At 40.7% G+C, this 19,520-nt stretch overlaps 1 protein-coding gene across 1 annotated transcript in view; it reads left to right on the top strand.

The window, feature by feature from the left end:
• The window catches only part of TES (testin LIM domain protein), a 59,588-nt gene that overhangs the window by 24,389 nt on the left and 15,679 nt on the right, over positions 1–19,520 (top strand). The window contains exon 2 of the mRNA XM_073651917.1: positions 19,056–19,141. Coding sequence (XP_073508018.1) covers positions 19,056–19,141 — 86 coding nt within the window. The remainder of the gene's footprint in view (positions 1–19,055; positions 19,142–19,520) is intronic.

The raw sequence follows: 19,520 nt of genomic DNA, 5'->3' as shown, positions 1-19,520 counted from the left end.
GAAGTTTTTCGTTCCAATAAAGATGATGACTTGGCACGTCAATGATTTTTGGAATGAGTAACTGGGAACGTCATAGAAAGTATTTGGCTTAAAGCTCTGTTTAGTATATCTTAAGATGATGAAAGCAAACAATGCAGCCAGGAACCTTCCAGCTCTGTTAGCTGAGGGTGTTTTATTTTATCTCTGGTATTTTTTACAGCCCTGTGTACAGATAAGTGCAGTGATTTACAGCGGCCCTTTCTTTCTAACTAATGACTAGCTTTGCATTTAACAGTTTGCACATAATAGATGCACCACTTAAGAAAATGCTTCAATGGTAACCATCAGACAAAAGTTGTAACTCACTCTACAGCCATGTTCACACGTTCATTATTTGGTCAGTATTTTATATCAGTATTTGTAAACCAAAATCGGGACAGGGTAATAAATGCAGAAGTAGTGACGTGCTTTTATTATACTTTTTCGTTTATTTATAAATGTAAAGACTAAAAAGTTCATTCCCAAAATCACAATGTGGTCTTATAGTAATGTACATATTTATTCATTTGTGCCAATATATTTCATTGTAAAAATCTGCCTCATTTTGCACATATACTCCAAGGTGAAGTGACCCAAGGATGCCCCATCAGGCTCTATTTACCATCTACAACCCCTGGCAAAAATTATGGAATCACCGGGATCGGAGGATGTTCATTCAGTTGTTTAATGTTGTTGAAAAAAAGCAGATCACAGACATGGCACAAAACTAAAGTCATTTCAAATGGCAACTTTAGGGCTTTAAGAAACACTAAAAGAAATCAAGATAAAAAATGTGGTACTCTGTAAGGGTAATTTTTTTCAGACCAAGCAGAGGGAAAAAATTATGGAATCACCCTGTAAATTTTCATTTCCAAAACTAACACCTGCATCAAATTAGATTTGCTCGTTAATCTGCATCTAAAAAGGCGTGATCACATCTTGGAGAGCTGTTGCACCAAGTGGACTGACATGAATCATGGCTCCAACACGAGAGATGTCAATTGAAACAAAGGAGAGGATTATCAAACTCTTAAAAGAGGGTAAATCATCACGCAATGTTGCAAAAGATGTTGGTTGTTCACAGTCAGCTGTGTCTAAAATCTGGACCAAATACAAACAACATGGGAAGGTTGTTAGGCTATGTGCCCACGTTGCGGAAATGAAGCGGAAATTTTGCGCTTCTTTTCTGCATGTCCTTTCCCGGAAAAATGCATGCTGAATTTCGCAAGCGTTTATCGCGCATTTTTCGCATGTTTTCGACATACGGAATTGCCTTTCGTTTTTTAGTGCATTGAAAAGGCAATTCCGCATGCGGAAACGCAAAATTAATTGACATGCTGCGGATTTTTGTGCGCATCAAAAATACTGCGGAAAAATCCACAGCATGGGCATAGAACTTGCGGATTCTCATTGGGGACTATGGGGTGCGGATTAACAAGCGTTTTACAAGCGTTTCTGCTGCGGAATTTCCGCATCAAATACGCTTGTAAAACGCTACGTGGGCACATACCCTTAAAGGCAAACATACTGGTAGACCAAGAAAGACATCAAAGCGTCAAGACCGGAAACTTAGAGCAATATGTCTCCAAAATAGGAAATGCACAACAAAACAAATGAGGAACGAATGGGAGGAAACTGGAGTCAATGTCTGTGACCGAGCTGTAAGAAACCGCCTAAAGGAAATGGGATTTACATACAGAAAAGCTAAACATAAGCCATCATTAACACCTAAACAGAAAAAAACAAGGTTACAATGGGCTAAGGAAAAGCAATCGTGGACTGTGGATGACTGGATGAAAGTCATATTCAGTGATGAATCGCGAATCTGCATTGGGCAAGGTGATGATGCTGGAACTTTTGTTTGGTGCCGTTCCAATGAGATTTTTGAGTCATTGATGATATGGGGCTGCATGTCAGGTAAAGGCACTGGAGAGATGGCTGTCATTACATCTTCAATAAATGCCTAAGTTTACATTGATATTTTGGACAGTTTTCTTATCCCATCAATTGAAAGGATGTTTGGGGATGATGACTTCATTTTTCAAGATGGTAATGCATCCTGCCATAGAGCAAAAACCGTGAAAACATTCCTTGAAAGACACATAAGGTCAATGTCATGGCCTGCAAATAGTCCTTATCTCAATCCAATTGAAAATCTTTGGTGGAAGTTGAAGAAAATGGTCCATGACAAAGCTCCAACCTGCAAAGCTGATCTGGCAACAGCAATCAGAGAAAGTTAGAGCCAGATTGATGAAGAGTACTGTTTCTCACTCATTAAGTCCATGCCTCAGAGACTGCAAGCTGTTATTAAAGCCAGAGGTGGTGCAACAAAATACTAGTGATGTATTGGAGTGTTCTTTTGTGTGTTTGTTTTTCATGATTCCATAATTTTTTTCTCAGAATTGAGTGATTCCATAATTTTTTCCCTCTGCTTGGTCTGAAAAAAATTACCCTTACTGAGTACCACATTTTTAATCTTGATTTCTTTTAGTGTTTTTTAAAGCCATAAAGTTGCCATTTTAAATGACTTTAGTTTTGTTCCATGTCTGTGTTCTGCTTTTTTTCAACAACATTAAACAACTGAATGAACATCCTCCGAGCCCGGTGATTCCATAATTTTTGCCAGGGGTTGTAGTTGTCATTGGATGCATCTGAAGTAGTTCCACTGCTCCTGACCACGCATGCGCATTCTAATCTCTTCCAGCTGGATTCATTCCAGCATATCTCTGCTATGCATCCAAGATTGAGTGCACTCTACACTTAGGCTACACAATTCTTCTTTGCAATGTATGGTCCTGGACAGTAGTGTCTGTCTGATTTTTATTTTCTACTATCTGCATCAATGTAGCTGCATGTGTTTTTTTTTATATTATTGCCATATTAGCTGGTTTCCAGCTGAGATCATCAATCTAAATGGGTAAATGTGTTTTATAGACAGCTTACTTCCCCATCAGGAGGTAACGGTAAGGGTTAAAAGTTGATCAGCAATTTCTCATATTTCCAACAAAATTAAGAAAACAATTTTTTTTAGGGATCACATCACATTTGAAGTGACTTTGGGGGAACACTATGACAGAAAATACCCAAAAGTGACACCATTGTAAAAACTGTTCCCCTCAAAGTGCTCATACCACATTCAAGAAGTTTATTAATCCTTCAGGTGCTTCACATGAATTATTGCAACGTGGAAGAAGAAATTGATCATTTTACTTTTTTTTCACAATTTTATTTTAACCCCAAATTTCTTATTTTCACATGGGTAACCGAAGAGAATGGACCCCAAAAGTTGTCAATACCCCGTATGTGTGGGAAACCTACTGTTTTGACGCATGACAGGATTTGGAAGGGAAGTAGCACCGTTGGACATTTTAAACTCCGAAATGTCTGCAATCGAGAGCGGACGCCATTACATGTTTGAAGAGCCCCTGATGTGCCTAAACAGTGGAAACCCCCCACAAGTGACCACCTTTTGGAAACTAGACCCCTCAAGGAATGTATCTAGATGTGTGGTGAGCACCTTGAACCCCCAGGTGCTTCACAGAAGTTTATAATAGAGCCGTGAAAATCAAGACACATTTTCCCACTAAAATGTTCTCTTTAGCAACAAATTTTGCATTTTTACAAGGGTGACAGGAGAAAATGCACTGTACAACTTGTTGCGCAATTTCTCCTGAGTACGCAGATACCCTATATATGGGGGAAAACTACTGCTCGGACACACAGCAGGGCTCAGAAGTGAAGGAGCGCCATTTGACTTTTTGAACGCAAAATTTGCTGGAATCATTAGTGGACGCTATGTCGTGTTTGGAGAGCCCCTGATGTGCCTAAACAATGGAAACTCCCCCCCACACACACACACACACACGTGACCCCCTAAAGGAATTTATCTAGACATGTGGTGAGCCCCTTGAACCCCCAAGTTCTTCACAAAAGTTTATATTGTTGAACTGTGAAAATAAAAAAATGTTGGTTTTGTTTAATTTTTCACAAGGATAACTGGAGCAAAATGGACCATGCAATTTCTCCTAAGTACAGATAACCTATATGTGGTCGAAAACTACTTTTGAGGCACAGTCCAAAGCTCAGAAGGGAAGAAACGTCACATTGGAGTTAAGATGTTGCTGGAATGGTTTGAGGGTGCAATGTCACATTAGCAGAGCCCCTGAGGTGCTAGAACAGCAGAAACCCCCATAAGTGACCTCATTTTACAAATTACACCTCTCAATGATTTCAACTAGGGGTGCAGTGAGCATGTTGACACCACGTGTGTCTCACAGAATTTTATACCATTGGGTGTTGAAGAAAAAATAATTACATTTTTACTGCTAAAATGTGTTTTAGCCCCAAATTTTTTATTTTTATAAGGGCTAATAGGAAAAAATGAACCTCTCAGTTTGTTGTGCAATTTCTCCTGAGTGTGAGAATACCCTGCATGTAATCGGGAACTAGCAGCTTGGTTTGTTTTTTTTTGCAGGAGATGACGTTTTCAGCGTTGCCATTTTTATTTACATTTGTCTTTTTGATTGCGTTTTATTCCACTTTTTGTTTGGCAGTATGATAATAAGCTTTTTTTTTATTTACGGTATTTACTGAAGGGGTTAACTAGTGGGACAGTGTTATAGGATAGGTCGTTCTGGACGCGGCAATACCAAATTTTTATAAGGCTGTGTGCCCACGATGCGTTTTTCATGCGTTTATGCTGCGGAATTTCCGCAACGTAAACGCTTGGGAAACGCTTGGTAAACCTTCCCCCTTGGTCTCCAATGCAATTCCGCACTTTCAATGCCCATGCTGCGGATTTTTCCGCAGCGTTTATGCTGCGCTCAAATCCGCAGCATGTCCATTAGTTTTGCGGAAGCGCTGCGTTTTCGCCACCATTGATTTGCATTAGAACGCGCCAATTCCGCAAGACTTCAACTGTACTTGTGTAATTGGCGCGTTCAAATGTGCAGATGGTACCCGGGTGTGGAGGACAGGAGACTCTCCTCCACACCCAGGTACCATTAAAAAAGCTGTAAAAAAAGAATAAAATAAAAAATAAATATATACTTACCGTCTGGTGGCCCCCGATGCTCTCCTCCTTACTTCCCGGCTCTTCGCGATGGAATGAAGGACCTGCGCTGACGTCATAGTCATGTGACGGATCACGCGACGCTGACGTCGGCAGGTCCTTCAGTCTACCGCTGCCGGCAGCCGGCACCGAGCGAAGCAAGACAGCGCGGGCCATCGGAGGGTAAGTATATATTTATTTTTTTATGTTTTGACATTGTCTCGGGTCACACTATATAAATCCATGCTGTTTGCATGGATTTATATAGTGTGACCAAGTTGACAAGCACTTTCCAAGTGATGCTAAAATCGCTTGGAAAGCGCTTGTCAACCCTCATGCGGAAATGCAAGTGAAGAACGCTTCACTTCCGCTTGTCCCTGGCAGGAAAACGCATGTACAATCCGCATGCGTTTTTTTCTGCCAGGGAGATGCAGAAACGCTCAGGAAAAAATCCTGAGCATTTCTGCATCGTGGGCACATAGCCTAAAGCATTGCAGTGCTTTATAAACTCAGTGCTGCACTGAAACAAGCTTGTTAGACCATGCATTGCACATGATCTAGCAAGCTTGCTAGCCCTGGTGACCCAGATATCGTTGTGACTGTGTTGGGTCACCATGGCAACGATAGGCCTCTCATGATGACGTGGTAGGGGCGCTGATCGGAGGGGAGTGGAAGCCCACTCCCTCTCGCTGCCTTCTAAATGCTGCTATTGATATTGATATCAGCATTTAGGGGGTTAAACAGTCAGGAGCAGTGCGGGCACCGCTCCTGGCAGTGAGAGACGGGTGTCAGCTGTCAGATTCAGTGAACACCTGGTGCAATTGCAAGGGCACAGTTTCTGTGCACGCAAAATCACTAGGAGGTATCCCTACAACGAATGTCGGGATGTCCTTCTCAAGCAGCACGTATGGATACATCTAAAGTCGTGAAGGGGTTAATAGGCTGGGAAGATCCATGGATATTTGCTCCTTCCCAGAATAATAACACCAGATCACAGCTGTTTGCTTTCCTTCGGCTGGTTATTAAAAATAAGGGTGACCTGACACCATTTTTTTTCATTTATTTTTATATTATCTAAATTACATGTACAGTAAACTACATGCGCTCTGCACTAATTATATATCTCTCTGACATTTCTATCTATGTCTATATATCTATTCTATTCTGATGGTTTGGGCTGTGAATTTACCGTGCTTGGCTGATGAAATGTTGGCATTCCTTTGAGATGGGTGCGTAAAAATCGGACCCATTTTTTTTCCCCGCACCCATTGACGTGAGTCTCGGCCTTTTTATACGGCCATACGCAGCATGCTGCGGTTTATTTATTTTTCTCACATTGCACTCGCCGATTTTATACGCAGATGTGAGCAAACCCTAATGGACAGATACACATTTGTCAGGTCCGTAGTTGCCTTTCAAATTCACCAGTGTAGGAGAAAGATCTACAGGCAATGGATGGATTGTAGTACTAAGGCTATGTGCCCACGATGCAGAAATGAAGCAGAAAATTTCTTAAGCATTTCTGCATCTCCCTGGCAGAAAAAACGCATGCAGATCCGTAAAAATTAAAACAAATAAAGCTATACTCACCCCCGAGGCCCCGGCGTGTGCAGCAGCGCTCGTTACTGTCTGGTTCCCGGCTGCCGGCATATCGCGAGACAGAGCGGTGAAGGGCCTGCGGTCACATGACTGTGACGTCACCGCAGGTCCTCAAGCGATGCCGGCATTCAGAGAAAAGCCTTCGGAAAGGTGAGTATAAACTTTATTTGTTATTTTATTCTTTTTTTTACAGGTACAATGGTACCCAGGTCTGGATGAGAGTCTCCTCTCCTCCAGAACTGGGTACCATCCGCACGTAGAGACGCATAGAAGCCGCTTGTACAAATGTACAGTCGCCGTTTCTATGCGTTTCAATGCAAGTCAATGGCGGGAGTTCCGCTGCGCTTCCGCAAAATTAAATGACCTGCTGCGGATTTTTGTACGCAGCATAAACACTGCGGAAAAATCCGCAGCATGTGCATAGAACATGCGGAATCCCCTTGGGGACCATGGGGTGCGGATTACCTAGCGTTTCACAAGGAAATTCCGCAGCATAAACGCTTGAAAAACGCTACGTGGGCACCCAGCCTAAGAAAGATTACAGAAGTTTAGATCATCTACTTCTGAAGATCCGTGACTTAGGTATGACCTAATAACTGTATACAAATATATCAGTGGACAGTACGCAGTGGTAGAGTGAAGCTGGGATCTTCTTGTGATCCGTTGAAGGAGGTTTTTTTTGCATTTTCATTTCAAGTTTGGAAGGAATTTTTGCTTTCCCCTCCAATTATGAGGCCATTACATTTCTTATTCTCTCAGTGGGGAATTTTTTTATATATATATGTGGGCACTTTTATCAAGAATCGGCACTATATGTGCTGAATAGAAAAGCTGAAATAATGTATCAGCCTTGTTCATGCTAAATTTTATAGTTCTTTTGTTGGTTCACTTTGTCAAATCAGACTTGTATAATAATAGTTCTGGCACACCATTAAGTAAAGTGAGTTTGAGAACAAGGAATAAAGCGGCCTCTTCACATTCCGTTATGGAGTTGTTTATTCGTGGTGTATACTGTACATCAGAATATGACAACTAACAGAGCTAATGTATTATAGCAGTTAGCAGTAACAATATAACCACCTGCCTAATGTTGTGTACATGATACTGATGCCGCCTAAACTGCACTGAGCTATGGACCCCCAAACCTCTGCAGATGCCCTTTTCTATATGGCTCATGTGCATTATCCAGCTGAAAACGGCCACAGCAATTAGGTCATATTATTGGCAAGGAATGGGTGGATATGTACTCAGCTATGTTTTGGTATGACAAGAATCAGGACCCGTGCTTTCCCAACAGAACATTGCCCTAGAGCTTCACAATGCCACTGCTAGCTTACCTTTTTTTTGCAATGCATTATACCAACGATCAGAGTAGTGAAAGTCAAAGTCCCATAGAGGGACTAAGTAAAAAAACAAATAGTAAAAACATTTAAAAAAACAAATCCCAAAATAAATACTAAAAAAAAATAATAATAATAATATTCTACCCATAAATTAGTATATTTGTGTAAAAATAAAACAAAAGTACACACATTTGGTTTGGTGTCACTGCATCCGGAACGACCCGACCTATAAAACTGTCACTAGCTAAGCCCTTCTGTGAACACTGTAAGAACATAGAGACAAAAAAAACTATGCTTTTTCATCAAAAAGTTGAATGTAAATAAAAATGGTATTGCTGAAAATGCCATCTTGTCCCGTAAAAAAAAAAAAAAGCCATCATACAGCTCCATCAGAGGAGAAATAAAAAAAAAAGCTATAGCTCTCAGAATATAGCAATGCAAAAAATATTTTTTCTATAAAAGTTTTTGTGTAAAAGCTGCAAAACATTAAGAATTTTTTTTTTTATACAAATGTGGTATCGCAGTACTTTTACTGTCCCTAAGAATATAGCTTCCTTGTCACTTTTACCATACGGAGAACGGCATAAAAAAAGCAATTCCTAAATTGCTGGTTTTTGTTCATTCTGCTTCCCAAAAATCGGAATAGAAAGCGATCAAAAAATCTCAAGTGCCCGAAAATTGTACCAATAAAAACATCAACTCATTCCGAAAAAAACAAACCCTAACATGACTGTCAGTAGTAATATATATATATATATAAAAAATATAGCTCTCAAAATATGGAGATTCCAAAACTTGTATTTGCAAAAAAAGCATCTTTTAGTGTGTTATAGTAGCTAAACATAAAAGGCCAGTATAAATCTGGTATAGCTGAATTCTCTGACCCGGAGAATAAAGTCATCTCATCACTTATACCGCACAAGGAACAGCATAAAAAAGTAAATAAAATCAAGTCTTGACCTGCTGTTGATTTGTTTATTCTGACACCCAAAGATCGCAGTAGGGCTTGGCACATATTTATCCTGTACTCTACGTTGAGCGCTAACACTGGGGTTTCCGTTCTGAAATACGTCATTCAGACGGAACCCCCTATGGAAGATTTCCTATAATGAGGCATATGGAGACACTGGACGCAGTCTAGCCAATGATCCAGTCGTGTCCGTCTTTTTAAGAGTGCATAAAAGCGTGGCCAGGCCACAGTTTTGTGCATCTCTGAAAAGGACAGCGCTGAACAGAGGCCAGACTGAGTCCAGAGTAACTCTGCTGTCTCATAGTGAATTCATCCCTCGGGGGTTTCATCTGAATCGCGTCACTCGGAGATTTAGATGGAAACCCCAATGTAAGTGCTCAGCGTAGAGCACAGGATAAATGTGATCCCAAACGTTAAGTAAAATGTTCCCAATAAAAGCACCAACCTAATCCACAAAAAAAGCCCCCACTCGGGTCCGTCAATGGAAATACTGTATTTTTCTAATTTTAAGACTCCCTTTTTTTCCCCCAAAATTTGGGAGGAAAATGGGGTTATGTCTTATAATCCGAATGTAGCTTATCAGGCCAGGATCACAGGAGGCAGGGTCGCTGCTAGAGTGGGGCAATGTTGCGGGCCCTGGGCTGGGAGGGGGCGTTTCTCGGCGGTGGGAGGTTGCGGCCCTGGGCTTTCAGAAAATGTCTGCTGTGAGTGGAGTCTCTGAACTTCCCATTGATTTCCCTGCAGTGGGCTTTGGGAAAATGACCCCTTGAGACGACGCGTGCGCAGATTGAGATCTCTGCTCCTGAGATCTCAATATGCACTGCCTCCGGCCCACCGCAGGGAAATCAGTTGGAAGGGTGGGGACTCCGCACACCGCCAACATTTTTTGAAAGCTTCGGACCACCAAGACACCCCCTCCTCCCATCCTGGGGCCCGCAGCATTGCCTCGCTCTTGCCTGACGCAACCGCCTACTTCCTGCAGCAGCAACCCTGCCCCCCTCAACCCCTCCCCCACCGGTAAGCTACCGTAAATTCCCACTTTAAGATGCACCACTATTTTATTAAGAATTTTTTTTTCTGTTTTCCTCTCCTAAATTTGGGATGCTTCCCATGGTCCAGTGCGTCTTATAGTCCACAAAATACGGTATATGGGGCTTCTACGTTACCAGTAGCACAAAGGCTATGGGAAAGTGCTATGGTTCCTTGCCCCTCAAATAAAATACAGGAAATTCTGCGTTCCCAAATCAAAACGCTCCTACCTTCTGAGGCCCTGTGTGCCAAAACATCATTTAACATCCACATGTTAGGCATTTCTGAAGCGATGAGAGCTCGCTTAATTTACGAGGTGCTTGTCTCCAGAAGCTCTACACTGCTGGGCACTACAATGGCAAATTTGCAATTTTCACTCAGCAACCACTGCTGCTTGTTTTCTGGAAAACACCCATGGAGACAATCATCACTACACCTGTAGATAAATTCCCAGAGGGGTGCAATTTCCAAAATGGGGTCACTTGAGGGGGATTATGCTTTTCTGTTGCTTGGGGACTCTGTATATGGAATCTGCAGACTATTGCATACTAATTTGTTCTCCGAGGGTCAAATAGCGCTCCTTCCCTCCTGAGTCTCGCCGTGTGGCTAAGCAGTACTGTATGGGGTATTGCAATATTTAGCAGAATTTGTGTGACTAATTTTGGCGCCATTTTTTTTCCATTTACCAGTATGAAAATGTAAAATCTGGAGCAAAAACAAAATTTGTGTTGTAAAAATTTAATTCTTTTTTCACCACCCAATGATATAAAATTCTATGACACCACCTATCTTGTCAGTATGATCACTGCACCCTTAGATGAATTCATTGAGATGTAGTTTGTAAAATGGGGTCACTTTATGGAGGGGTTCTGCTGTTCTGTGACCTTGGGCTCTGCCAATGTGACATGGCACTTTCAAACAATAACAGTAAAATCTGTACTACAATATGGCGCTTCTTCCCTTCTGAGCTTTGCACTGTTCCTCAAAAGTAGTTTTTGACCACATATGGGGTATTGACGTACTTGGGAGAAATAGCGTAACAAATTGTACTGTCCATTTTTCTCCTATTATTCCTTCTGAAAACTTGGGGCCAAAGCAACATTTTAGTTGAAAAAACTTGAATTTTTCATAGATTCAGTCCAATGTTCTACAATTCTGTGAATCACCTAAGGGTTAAAAATACTCACTACACCTCTAGATGAATTCAAGAAGTGTAGTTTCTAAAATGAGGTCACTTGTGGGGGTAGTTTTCCACCTCATATGGTGTATCGGCGTACTCGGGGGGGGGGGGGGGGGATAGCACAGCAGATTTTGGGGCCCATTTTCTCTTGTTGCCCTTGTGAAAAGGAAAAATTTAAGGCTAAAGCAACATTTTTGTGGGAAAAATATATTTTTTGTTTTTTTTCCACGGCTTAACGTTATAAAATTCTGTGAAGCACCTTGGGTGTTCAAGGTGCTCAACCACACCTCTAGTTTCCAAAATGGGGTTACTTGTGGGGTTTTTCACTGTTTAGGCACATTAGGGGCTCTGCAAACACGACATGCTGTCTGCTATCTATTCCAGCCAATTTTGCTCTCCAGAAGTTGAATGGTGCTTCTTCCCTTCCATGCGCCCAAACAGTAGTTTTCCACCACATATGGAGAATCTATGTACTCAGGAGAAATTGCACAACACATTGTACTGTCTATTTTCTCCTGTTACCCTTGTGAAAATGGAAAATTTGGGGCTAAAGCAACATTTTTGTGGGAAAAAGTAATTTTTTCCTTCCACATTGCTTTTATTCCTGTGAAGCACCTGAATCATAGAATCATAGAATGGTAGAGTTGGAAGGGACCTCCTGGGTCATCTGGTCCAACCTCCTGCTCAAAGCAGGATTCACTAGAAGCCTCTGTTTGAAGACGTCCATTGAAGGGGAACTCACCACCTCTCGTGGCAGCCTGTTCCACTCATTAATCACCCTAACTGTCAAAAAGTTTTTTCTAATATCTAATCTGTGTCTCCTCCCATTTAGTTTCATCCCATTGCTTCTAGTCTTTCCTTGTGCAAATGAGAATAAAGATGATCCTTCTACAATGTGACAGCCCTTGACATATTTGTAGACAGCTATTAAGTCTCCTTTTTTGCAAGCTAAACATTCCCAAATACTGCAACCGTTCCTCATAGGACATGGTTTGCAGACCAGTCACCATTCTGGTCGCTCTTCTCTGAACTTGCTCCAGTTTGTCTATGTCTTTTTTTTAAAATGTGGTGCCCAAAACTGTACACAGTATTCCAGATGAGGTCTGACCAAAGAGGAGTAAAGACCGATAATGACTTCACGTGATCTAGACTGTATGCTTCTGTTAATACATCCCAGAATTTTATTTGCCTTTTTTGCTGCTGCATCACTCTGTTGACTCATGTTCAGTCTATGATCTATTAGTATACCTAAGTCTTTTTCACATGTACTGTTGCTTAGCTCTATTCCTCCCATTCTGTATATGCTTTTTTCATTTTTATTGCCCAGATGTAGTACTTTGCATTTTTCCCTGTTAAAAACCATTCTGTTGGTTGCTGCCCACTGCTCCAGTTTATTTAGGTCTTTTTGAATCCTCTCTCTCTCTTCTCTAGTATTAGCTATCCCTCCTAGCTTTGTGTCATCAGCAAATTTAATCAGTTTACCCTCAATTCCTTCATCTAAATCATTGATAAAGATGTTGAACAATACAGGTCCCAGGACGGAGCCCTGTGGTACCCCACTTGAGACATTCATCCAGCTGGATGTGAAGCCATTTACAACCACCCTTTGAGTCCGATCACTAAGCCAGTTATGAATCCACCTAACAGTTGCCTGGTCCATTGCATACTTGGTCATTTTTTCAATAAGGATGGTGTGAGATACTTTGTCAAATGCTTTGCTGAAGTCAAGATATACTATATCTACAGCATTTCCCTGATCCACCCAGTCAGTGATTCTGTCATAGAAGGAAATTAAGTTAGTCTGACATGACTTGTTAGTTACAAACCCATGCTGACTCTGGTTAATCACTTCATTCTTATCCATGTACTTACATACATGTTGTTTAATAATTTGTTCAAAGATCTTTCCTGGTATAGAAGTCAGACTCACCGGCCTATAGTTCCCTGGGTCCACCTTCTTCCCCTTTTTGAAGATAGGAACAACATTTGCTCTTCTCCAGTCTTCTGGGACTTCTCCTGTTCTCCAAGAATTTTCAAAGATTATGGAGAGTGGTTCTAAAATTTCTTCTACGATCTCCTTCAGTACTCTGGGGTGTAATTCATCTGGACCTGGAGACTTGAACTCATTTATGTTAGCTAAATATTCCCTCACAATCTTTCTGTTTACAGATAACTTGGATTCCTCTATTCCTTTAAAAGGACAATGAAGATCAGTTGATGTTACATTTTCTTTCTGAGAGAAAACAGATGCAAAATAGGAATTAAAAAGTTCGGCCTTCTCAACATCCTCTCTTACCATTTCTCCATTTTCATCCTGTAAAAATCCTATAGCATCTTTGACTTTTCTTTTACTTTTGACATACCCCCAAAATCCTTTTTTATTGCTTTTGACATCTCTTGCAAGCCTTAATTCATTGTCAGCTTTAGCTAACCTGATACGTGCCCTGCAGGATCTGCAGACTGCATTATAATCTTCTTTAGATATGCCTCCCTCTTTCCATTTAATAAACATTTCTTTCTTTCTTTTTAGCATGTGTTTAAGTTCTGTGTTCATCCATCCTGGTTTCCTTAAATGCTTCCCATTCTTCCTACTTTTCGGGATTGTTAACGATTGTGCTTTGAGAATCTCATTTTTAAAAATTTCCCATCCTTCCTGGACATTTTTGTCCTTAAGGACATCCAGCCATTGGATCCCTCCTATTCTCTTTCTGAGTCTCTTAAAATCTGCCTTTCTAAAATCTAACCTTGAAGTTTGAGTCTTCACATGTCTTCCTCCTCTAGTTATCCAAAATTCTATAATAGCATGATCGCTGCCTCCTAGGGTCCCAGCCACCTTTACCTCCTCAACCATTTCCTCCCTGTTTATAAGGATTAGATCCAAAGTAGCAGATCCCCTTGTTTTCTCCCCTACCTTTTGGAAGATAAAGTTGTCAGCAAGAGAGGATAAGAATTTGCTTGACCTGTTAGTTTTACTTGAGAGAGATTCCCAACAAATGTCTGGATAGTTGAAATCTCCCATGACCACTACGTCATATTTTTTGGAGAACTTGGTCATTTGATACATAAAGAGTTCATCCATATCTTCAGCTTGCCCAGGTGGCCTGTAGTAAATGCCTACAATGGTGTCCTTTCCGTTGTTCTCTCCTTGTATTCTTACCCAAACAGTTTCCACAGAACTCCCAGTCTCTGAAGCTTCAATCTCTGTGCAGATATACGCTTTTCTAACATACAATGCGACACCTCCTCCTCGTTTATCAAGTCTGTTTCTTGCAAATAAGTTGTATCCTTTTAGCCTTTTATTCCAATCATGTGTATCGTCCCACCAAGTTTCAGTGATTCCAATGACATCATATTCCTTTTCCTGCATTAGTAGTTCCAATTCTCCTTGTTTGTTGCCCATGCTTTGTGCATTTGTATGAAGAGTTAATAAACTTCTTGAATGTGGTTTTGAGGACTTTGAGGAGTGTAGTTTTTAGAATGGTGTCACTTTTGGGTATTTTCTGTCATATAGGCCCCTCCAAAGTTGCTTCAAATGTGATGTGGTACGAAAAAAAAAAAAATTGGTTTTGTAAATTTTGTTGGAAAAATGAGGAATTTCTGATGAACTTTTAACCCTTGTAACTTCCTAAGAAAAAAAAAATTGTTTCAAAAATTGTGCTGATGTGAAGTAGACATGTGGTAAATGTTTATTAACTATCTGGTTTAAGGGCATAAAAATTAAAAGTTTGAAAATTACAAAATTGTCAAATTTTTGATATTTTCATAAATAAACGAAAATCAAATCAACCATTTACCATATGTCACGAAAAATAATCTCAGTATCAGTGGGATCTGATGAAGTGACACTGGTCAGAATTGTAAAAAATTTACCTGGTCAGGAAGGGTGGAGAAGGGGTTAAATGTATCCCTAAACCTTTTAACCCCTTCCTGACATTTGATCATGGAAGTAATAATGGGAACTGTGTGCCTGCAATAGTTACGACATGGGGGAAAAAAACCTTCACCTAGTTAATTCTGACCAGCCAGTTGCAGCAGTTTGAAGTATAAAACCAATCACACTGCCTGTAACATTGGCGATCAGTGCTGTGACCGCTCCGAACATATGCTGCTGCCAGGATGGTGTCTGTCTCACAGGTGCTGACTGATGCGATCAGACTGTCACTATAAGGGTATGTGCACACGGTCGGTATTGGCAGCTCTTTGAACGCAGTACTTTATACTGCATCCAAAGCGCTGCACGCAGGATTCACTGCATCCTATACATTAGTGATATAATTTCTCTTGTGGAAACTAGCGTCTCCGCAAGAGAAATTGACATGCTGCGGTCTGAGAAGATGCGCCGCATATCCGTGTTCGCGGGTGATCCGCAGGTGCACAGAACCGCATAGCGGACATGGGATTTGTATAAATTCCATCAAATATTCAGTAACATCTGACCACTGATCGTGTGCACGTACCCCAACTGTTCAATTGCTGTGTGACAGGTCAGTTTAACCTTTTGATGACCTCTTTTACGACGCTTCATTTCAGTTTTAAAAAGCATGCAGAGCAGTCATTGTGCTGAGCATCGTGCTGGAACTTGTGGTCCCACAGACTTGTGTTGATCATCAATCTTACTGTTCCTGTGTTTTCTGCCTTAGCCAAAACTACCCAATTCCTACTGTCCTGCCCCTGTCCCCCACCCTACTGCTGCTGAGTGCTGATCCATGGCATGAGTCTCTCATAGCATTTGTGTTCAATTTCTGATACTGCATTATTTTGTCTGTCTCTTTTTTTTTTTTTTTTGTTTATTTTATTTCTTTTTCCGTGTGTGTGTCTGACCTCTGAGCGCTAATCAGTGACACAACTCTCTAATTGGCATCTTCTGTGCTTACATTTGGCCTAGAACTTTTTTTTTCTTTCATTTGCCCCACGTGTGCTCAATTTTTGACACTGCACTTTTTTTCTCTCCTCACTGGGCCCCAGATCCTGAAAAATGGGGACCCAACAGGTTTCAGAAAATGGTGACTTTTTTTATTATTTATTTTTTGTAACAAACTTTAGATTTTTTTTTCACCACTCTTAATGACCTGGAGAATCATAATGGCAGGTCAGTTTTAGCATTTAGTGAACATGGTTAAAAAAAAATTAGACTTTTTTTTTGCAATTTCACCGCACTTAAATTTTTTCTCTTGTTTTCCAGTACACGATATGGTGAAACCAATTATGCTGTTCAAAAGGACAACTCATTACACAAAAAAACAAGCCCTTGCACGGTCATGTTGACTGAAAAATAAAAAAAGTTATGGCTCTGCAAAGAGGAGTAAAAAACGAAAGTGTAAAAACTGAAAAGGGCCGTGGTGTTAAGGGGTTAAACTTGGGAACTTTTTTTTCTGCCAATATATACAATTACGGTTAGCAGCAGTTAGTTGCAGATATTCAGTAATTGTTTTCGCTGATGTTTGCATAGTAAATTTATTTGGTGTCGTTTTAGAATTTTAGAGGACAATTACTGAACTACATTTTATATTTCAATAAAATTTTCTTTTATTTCTTTTTATTCAATTTTTCTCTCTGATTGCTATATTTTGTTCTTTTCTTCATTTTTATTTATCTATGCTCGTATTATTTTTTCTTTTCTATTCTAATCCAATAGATAAAGTACGTGTCAAACACACACACACGTGAATAAAATTTGACTATACAATACATGTGAAAAACTTTACGAACCCGCACACCACCCCTGTGAAAATTAAATAAAATGACCTGATCAATCCAAAGGCTGTATTCAGCCAAAAAGGCATATTGCTTCCTTGCCTGCAACACCAATTGTGAGGGAGAGGATGCTACATTCCTCTATTTTTATTCCTCTAGTGCAGGGATGTCAAACACACAGAGGGCGAAAATGAAAATCTCGGACAAAGTCTCGGGCCAACCAGTATACAGAGTAACTAACTGGCCCCTCAAGGCCCTCCCCACAGGGTAACGGGCCCCACACAGGGGTGGTGGTTTTGGTGTCACGGGCCAAATAAAACCAGCCTGTTGGCCAGAGTTTTACATGTATGGGCTAGTGTAAATGAATCCCCCACGTAGACACCCTGGACTGCAGAGGAGACAGTGCTCACAGGTAGTGATTGCCTATATATCCAACCCCTGAAGAATATAAGCCTCAGATTCCTGATTTCAAGAGAAGCTCTAAAATGTAAAGTGTTGCGGAATATGTTGGCGCTATAGAAATAAAAAATATTATGCTCAGGAATCCAATTTGAAATGGTCAATTTCTGTAAGGCATTAAGTTTCAAAGTCTTTTTCTCTGAGGATTTTGTAAATTACATGTTGGCCCAAACTAATTTATACATCTAACAATTTCTTGCTTAAAGCCCTACTTCATCATTCACTACTTGGACCCTGTAGATCAGGGATGTCAAACTCAAACCCACAGAGGGCCAAAATGAAAAACTTGGACAAAGTCGCGGGCCAACCTGTATATAGTATAATGGGCCCCACACAGTCCTCCGTACAGAATAATGGGCCCCACACAGTCCTCCATACAGAATAATGGGCCCACATAGGTGTGGTGGTTCTACTGTTAAGGGCCAAATAAAACCACCACGGGCCGGAGTTTGATATGTGTGTTGTAGATTCAATAGAAAACATACATTTTGGGCCTTGTGCTTCACATGGTAATAGTGAGGAATATAGAAATTTACACTACAATTTTCCGCATTACTATGACCTGGACAGATTGAGGCCATTTTCAAATTTTTACATTGTAATGAAAATGTACAGAGTCCACCTTGAGACAGCTCCACCTGTGACTGCTTATTAATAGTTAGGCTGATCACTTGTGCAACAAATATGCTACATTCCCCAAAAAGGACATCTGCGTAGGGTCAGCTTAAATACAGGCAAAAAAATGGCTGACTGTAAGAAGGCAAGATACGGAGTCAAAATGTATAAATTGTGCAAGAGTACTTCTGGGTACCCAGATTTAGGGTATCTAAAGAGAGGGAAACTCTGATTACACTCACTGAATGCTCCCCTAGCCTGAGAGTGTGTAGGAAAACTGTGTGGAAATTGGGAAACTCGATACTAGATCAGAGTTACCACTACTACATGGATAATTTCTACACCAACATCTCACTCTTCCAAGTTCTCTCTTCCAGAGCTACCACAGTATGCAGTACTGTGAGCAAAAAACAGAGAGGCCACCAAAGGTCTCTAAGTGAGCAACTGCTCAGAAAGGTTGTGAGCAGGACTCAATGTAGTGAAAACATGCTGGTGGTCTAGTATAACGAGCAAGAGGGATGTCTTGACCACAATACATGGAAATTGCAGCATGGCACCACTGTATGAGGTACCTCTATACCCACACCCATCCTCCTAAACCAGACATCAGCCATCAGATAGCTGTGAGGCTGGGGACTAGTGCACTCCTGAAGATTGAAAATGAAACAACCTCTTTAATGATTGGGCAGACAATTCATACCTCACCGTGCAGAGCAGGGAGGCAAGCTCAATAAAATGACCCTGATTCATCAAGACCAATCATGAGTGTCTGAGAAGTGGTGTATATCTTGCCACAAATCTTGCTCTAGTCAAGGACTGGAGTAAGATTTCTGGGGTCAAGAATGCTAAAGCTAGTCATGAATTATAAAAGTTGTGATGCCGCGCCCTTCCGTCTCAGCTCTGCCCATTTTGGTGGAGCTGGGCAAAACTGGCATGAAAACACCAAGTCATAAAATTTTGCTACTTTTCAAAGCTTTTTATGCCAGAATGCTGTCTTAAAAGCTTTGGTGAGTTGGGGCCAAAGTGCATCTTGTAGTCCTTTTATAGTATGTGATATAGAATTTCTGAATAACTTTTTTTGTTTTGTTTTTTTTCTAGCTGACATTAGGACATGAAGAGGGGTCTGGAGCTCCTTGCTTCAAGTGTAAAGACAAATGTGAGGGATTTGAACTTCATTTTTGGAGGTGAGTATTGCATCTCTTTCGCATTGTCACGGTCTTCATTCAGCCCAACTGCTCTAACACTGCACAAATCATAAGTGGACTTGATTTGTATAGATGTATTTCATGACAAATCATAATTTCTGGATTGGACAGAACCCAAAGTAGCTTTTGAAGTCTTTTTTATGATCTATGATAAAAATGTTATTGATAGTCATAATATAAAGCCTTTCCATTAAAATAAAAATGTTTGGCCAATCCAAGTTTGCAGATTTGTGGGAGTGTTATCTTGTGTGAGTTTAGCCAGCTTTACCCCTTTATAAGGAACCTGACCCCTGTTAAAAAGGGGTTATCCAGTAGTGGTCAAACCTTTTAAGACTTTATCCTAAATAATATGAAGACC

Source organism: Phyllobates terribilis, unplaced genomic scaffold (genome assembly GCF_046119375.1).
Source record: "Phyllobates terribilis strain yellow unplaced genomic scaffold, ASM4611937v1 Scaffold_11__3_contigs__length_659146591, whole genome shotgun sequence".
Taxonomy (NCBI): domain Eukaryota; kingdom Metazoa; phylum Chordata; class Amphibia; order Anura; family Dendrobatidae; genus Phyllobates; species Phyllobates terribilis.
Note: the sequence above shows the minus strand (reverse complement) of the source record. Positions and strands in the feature narration are given on the sequence as shown.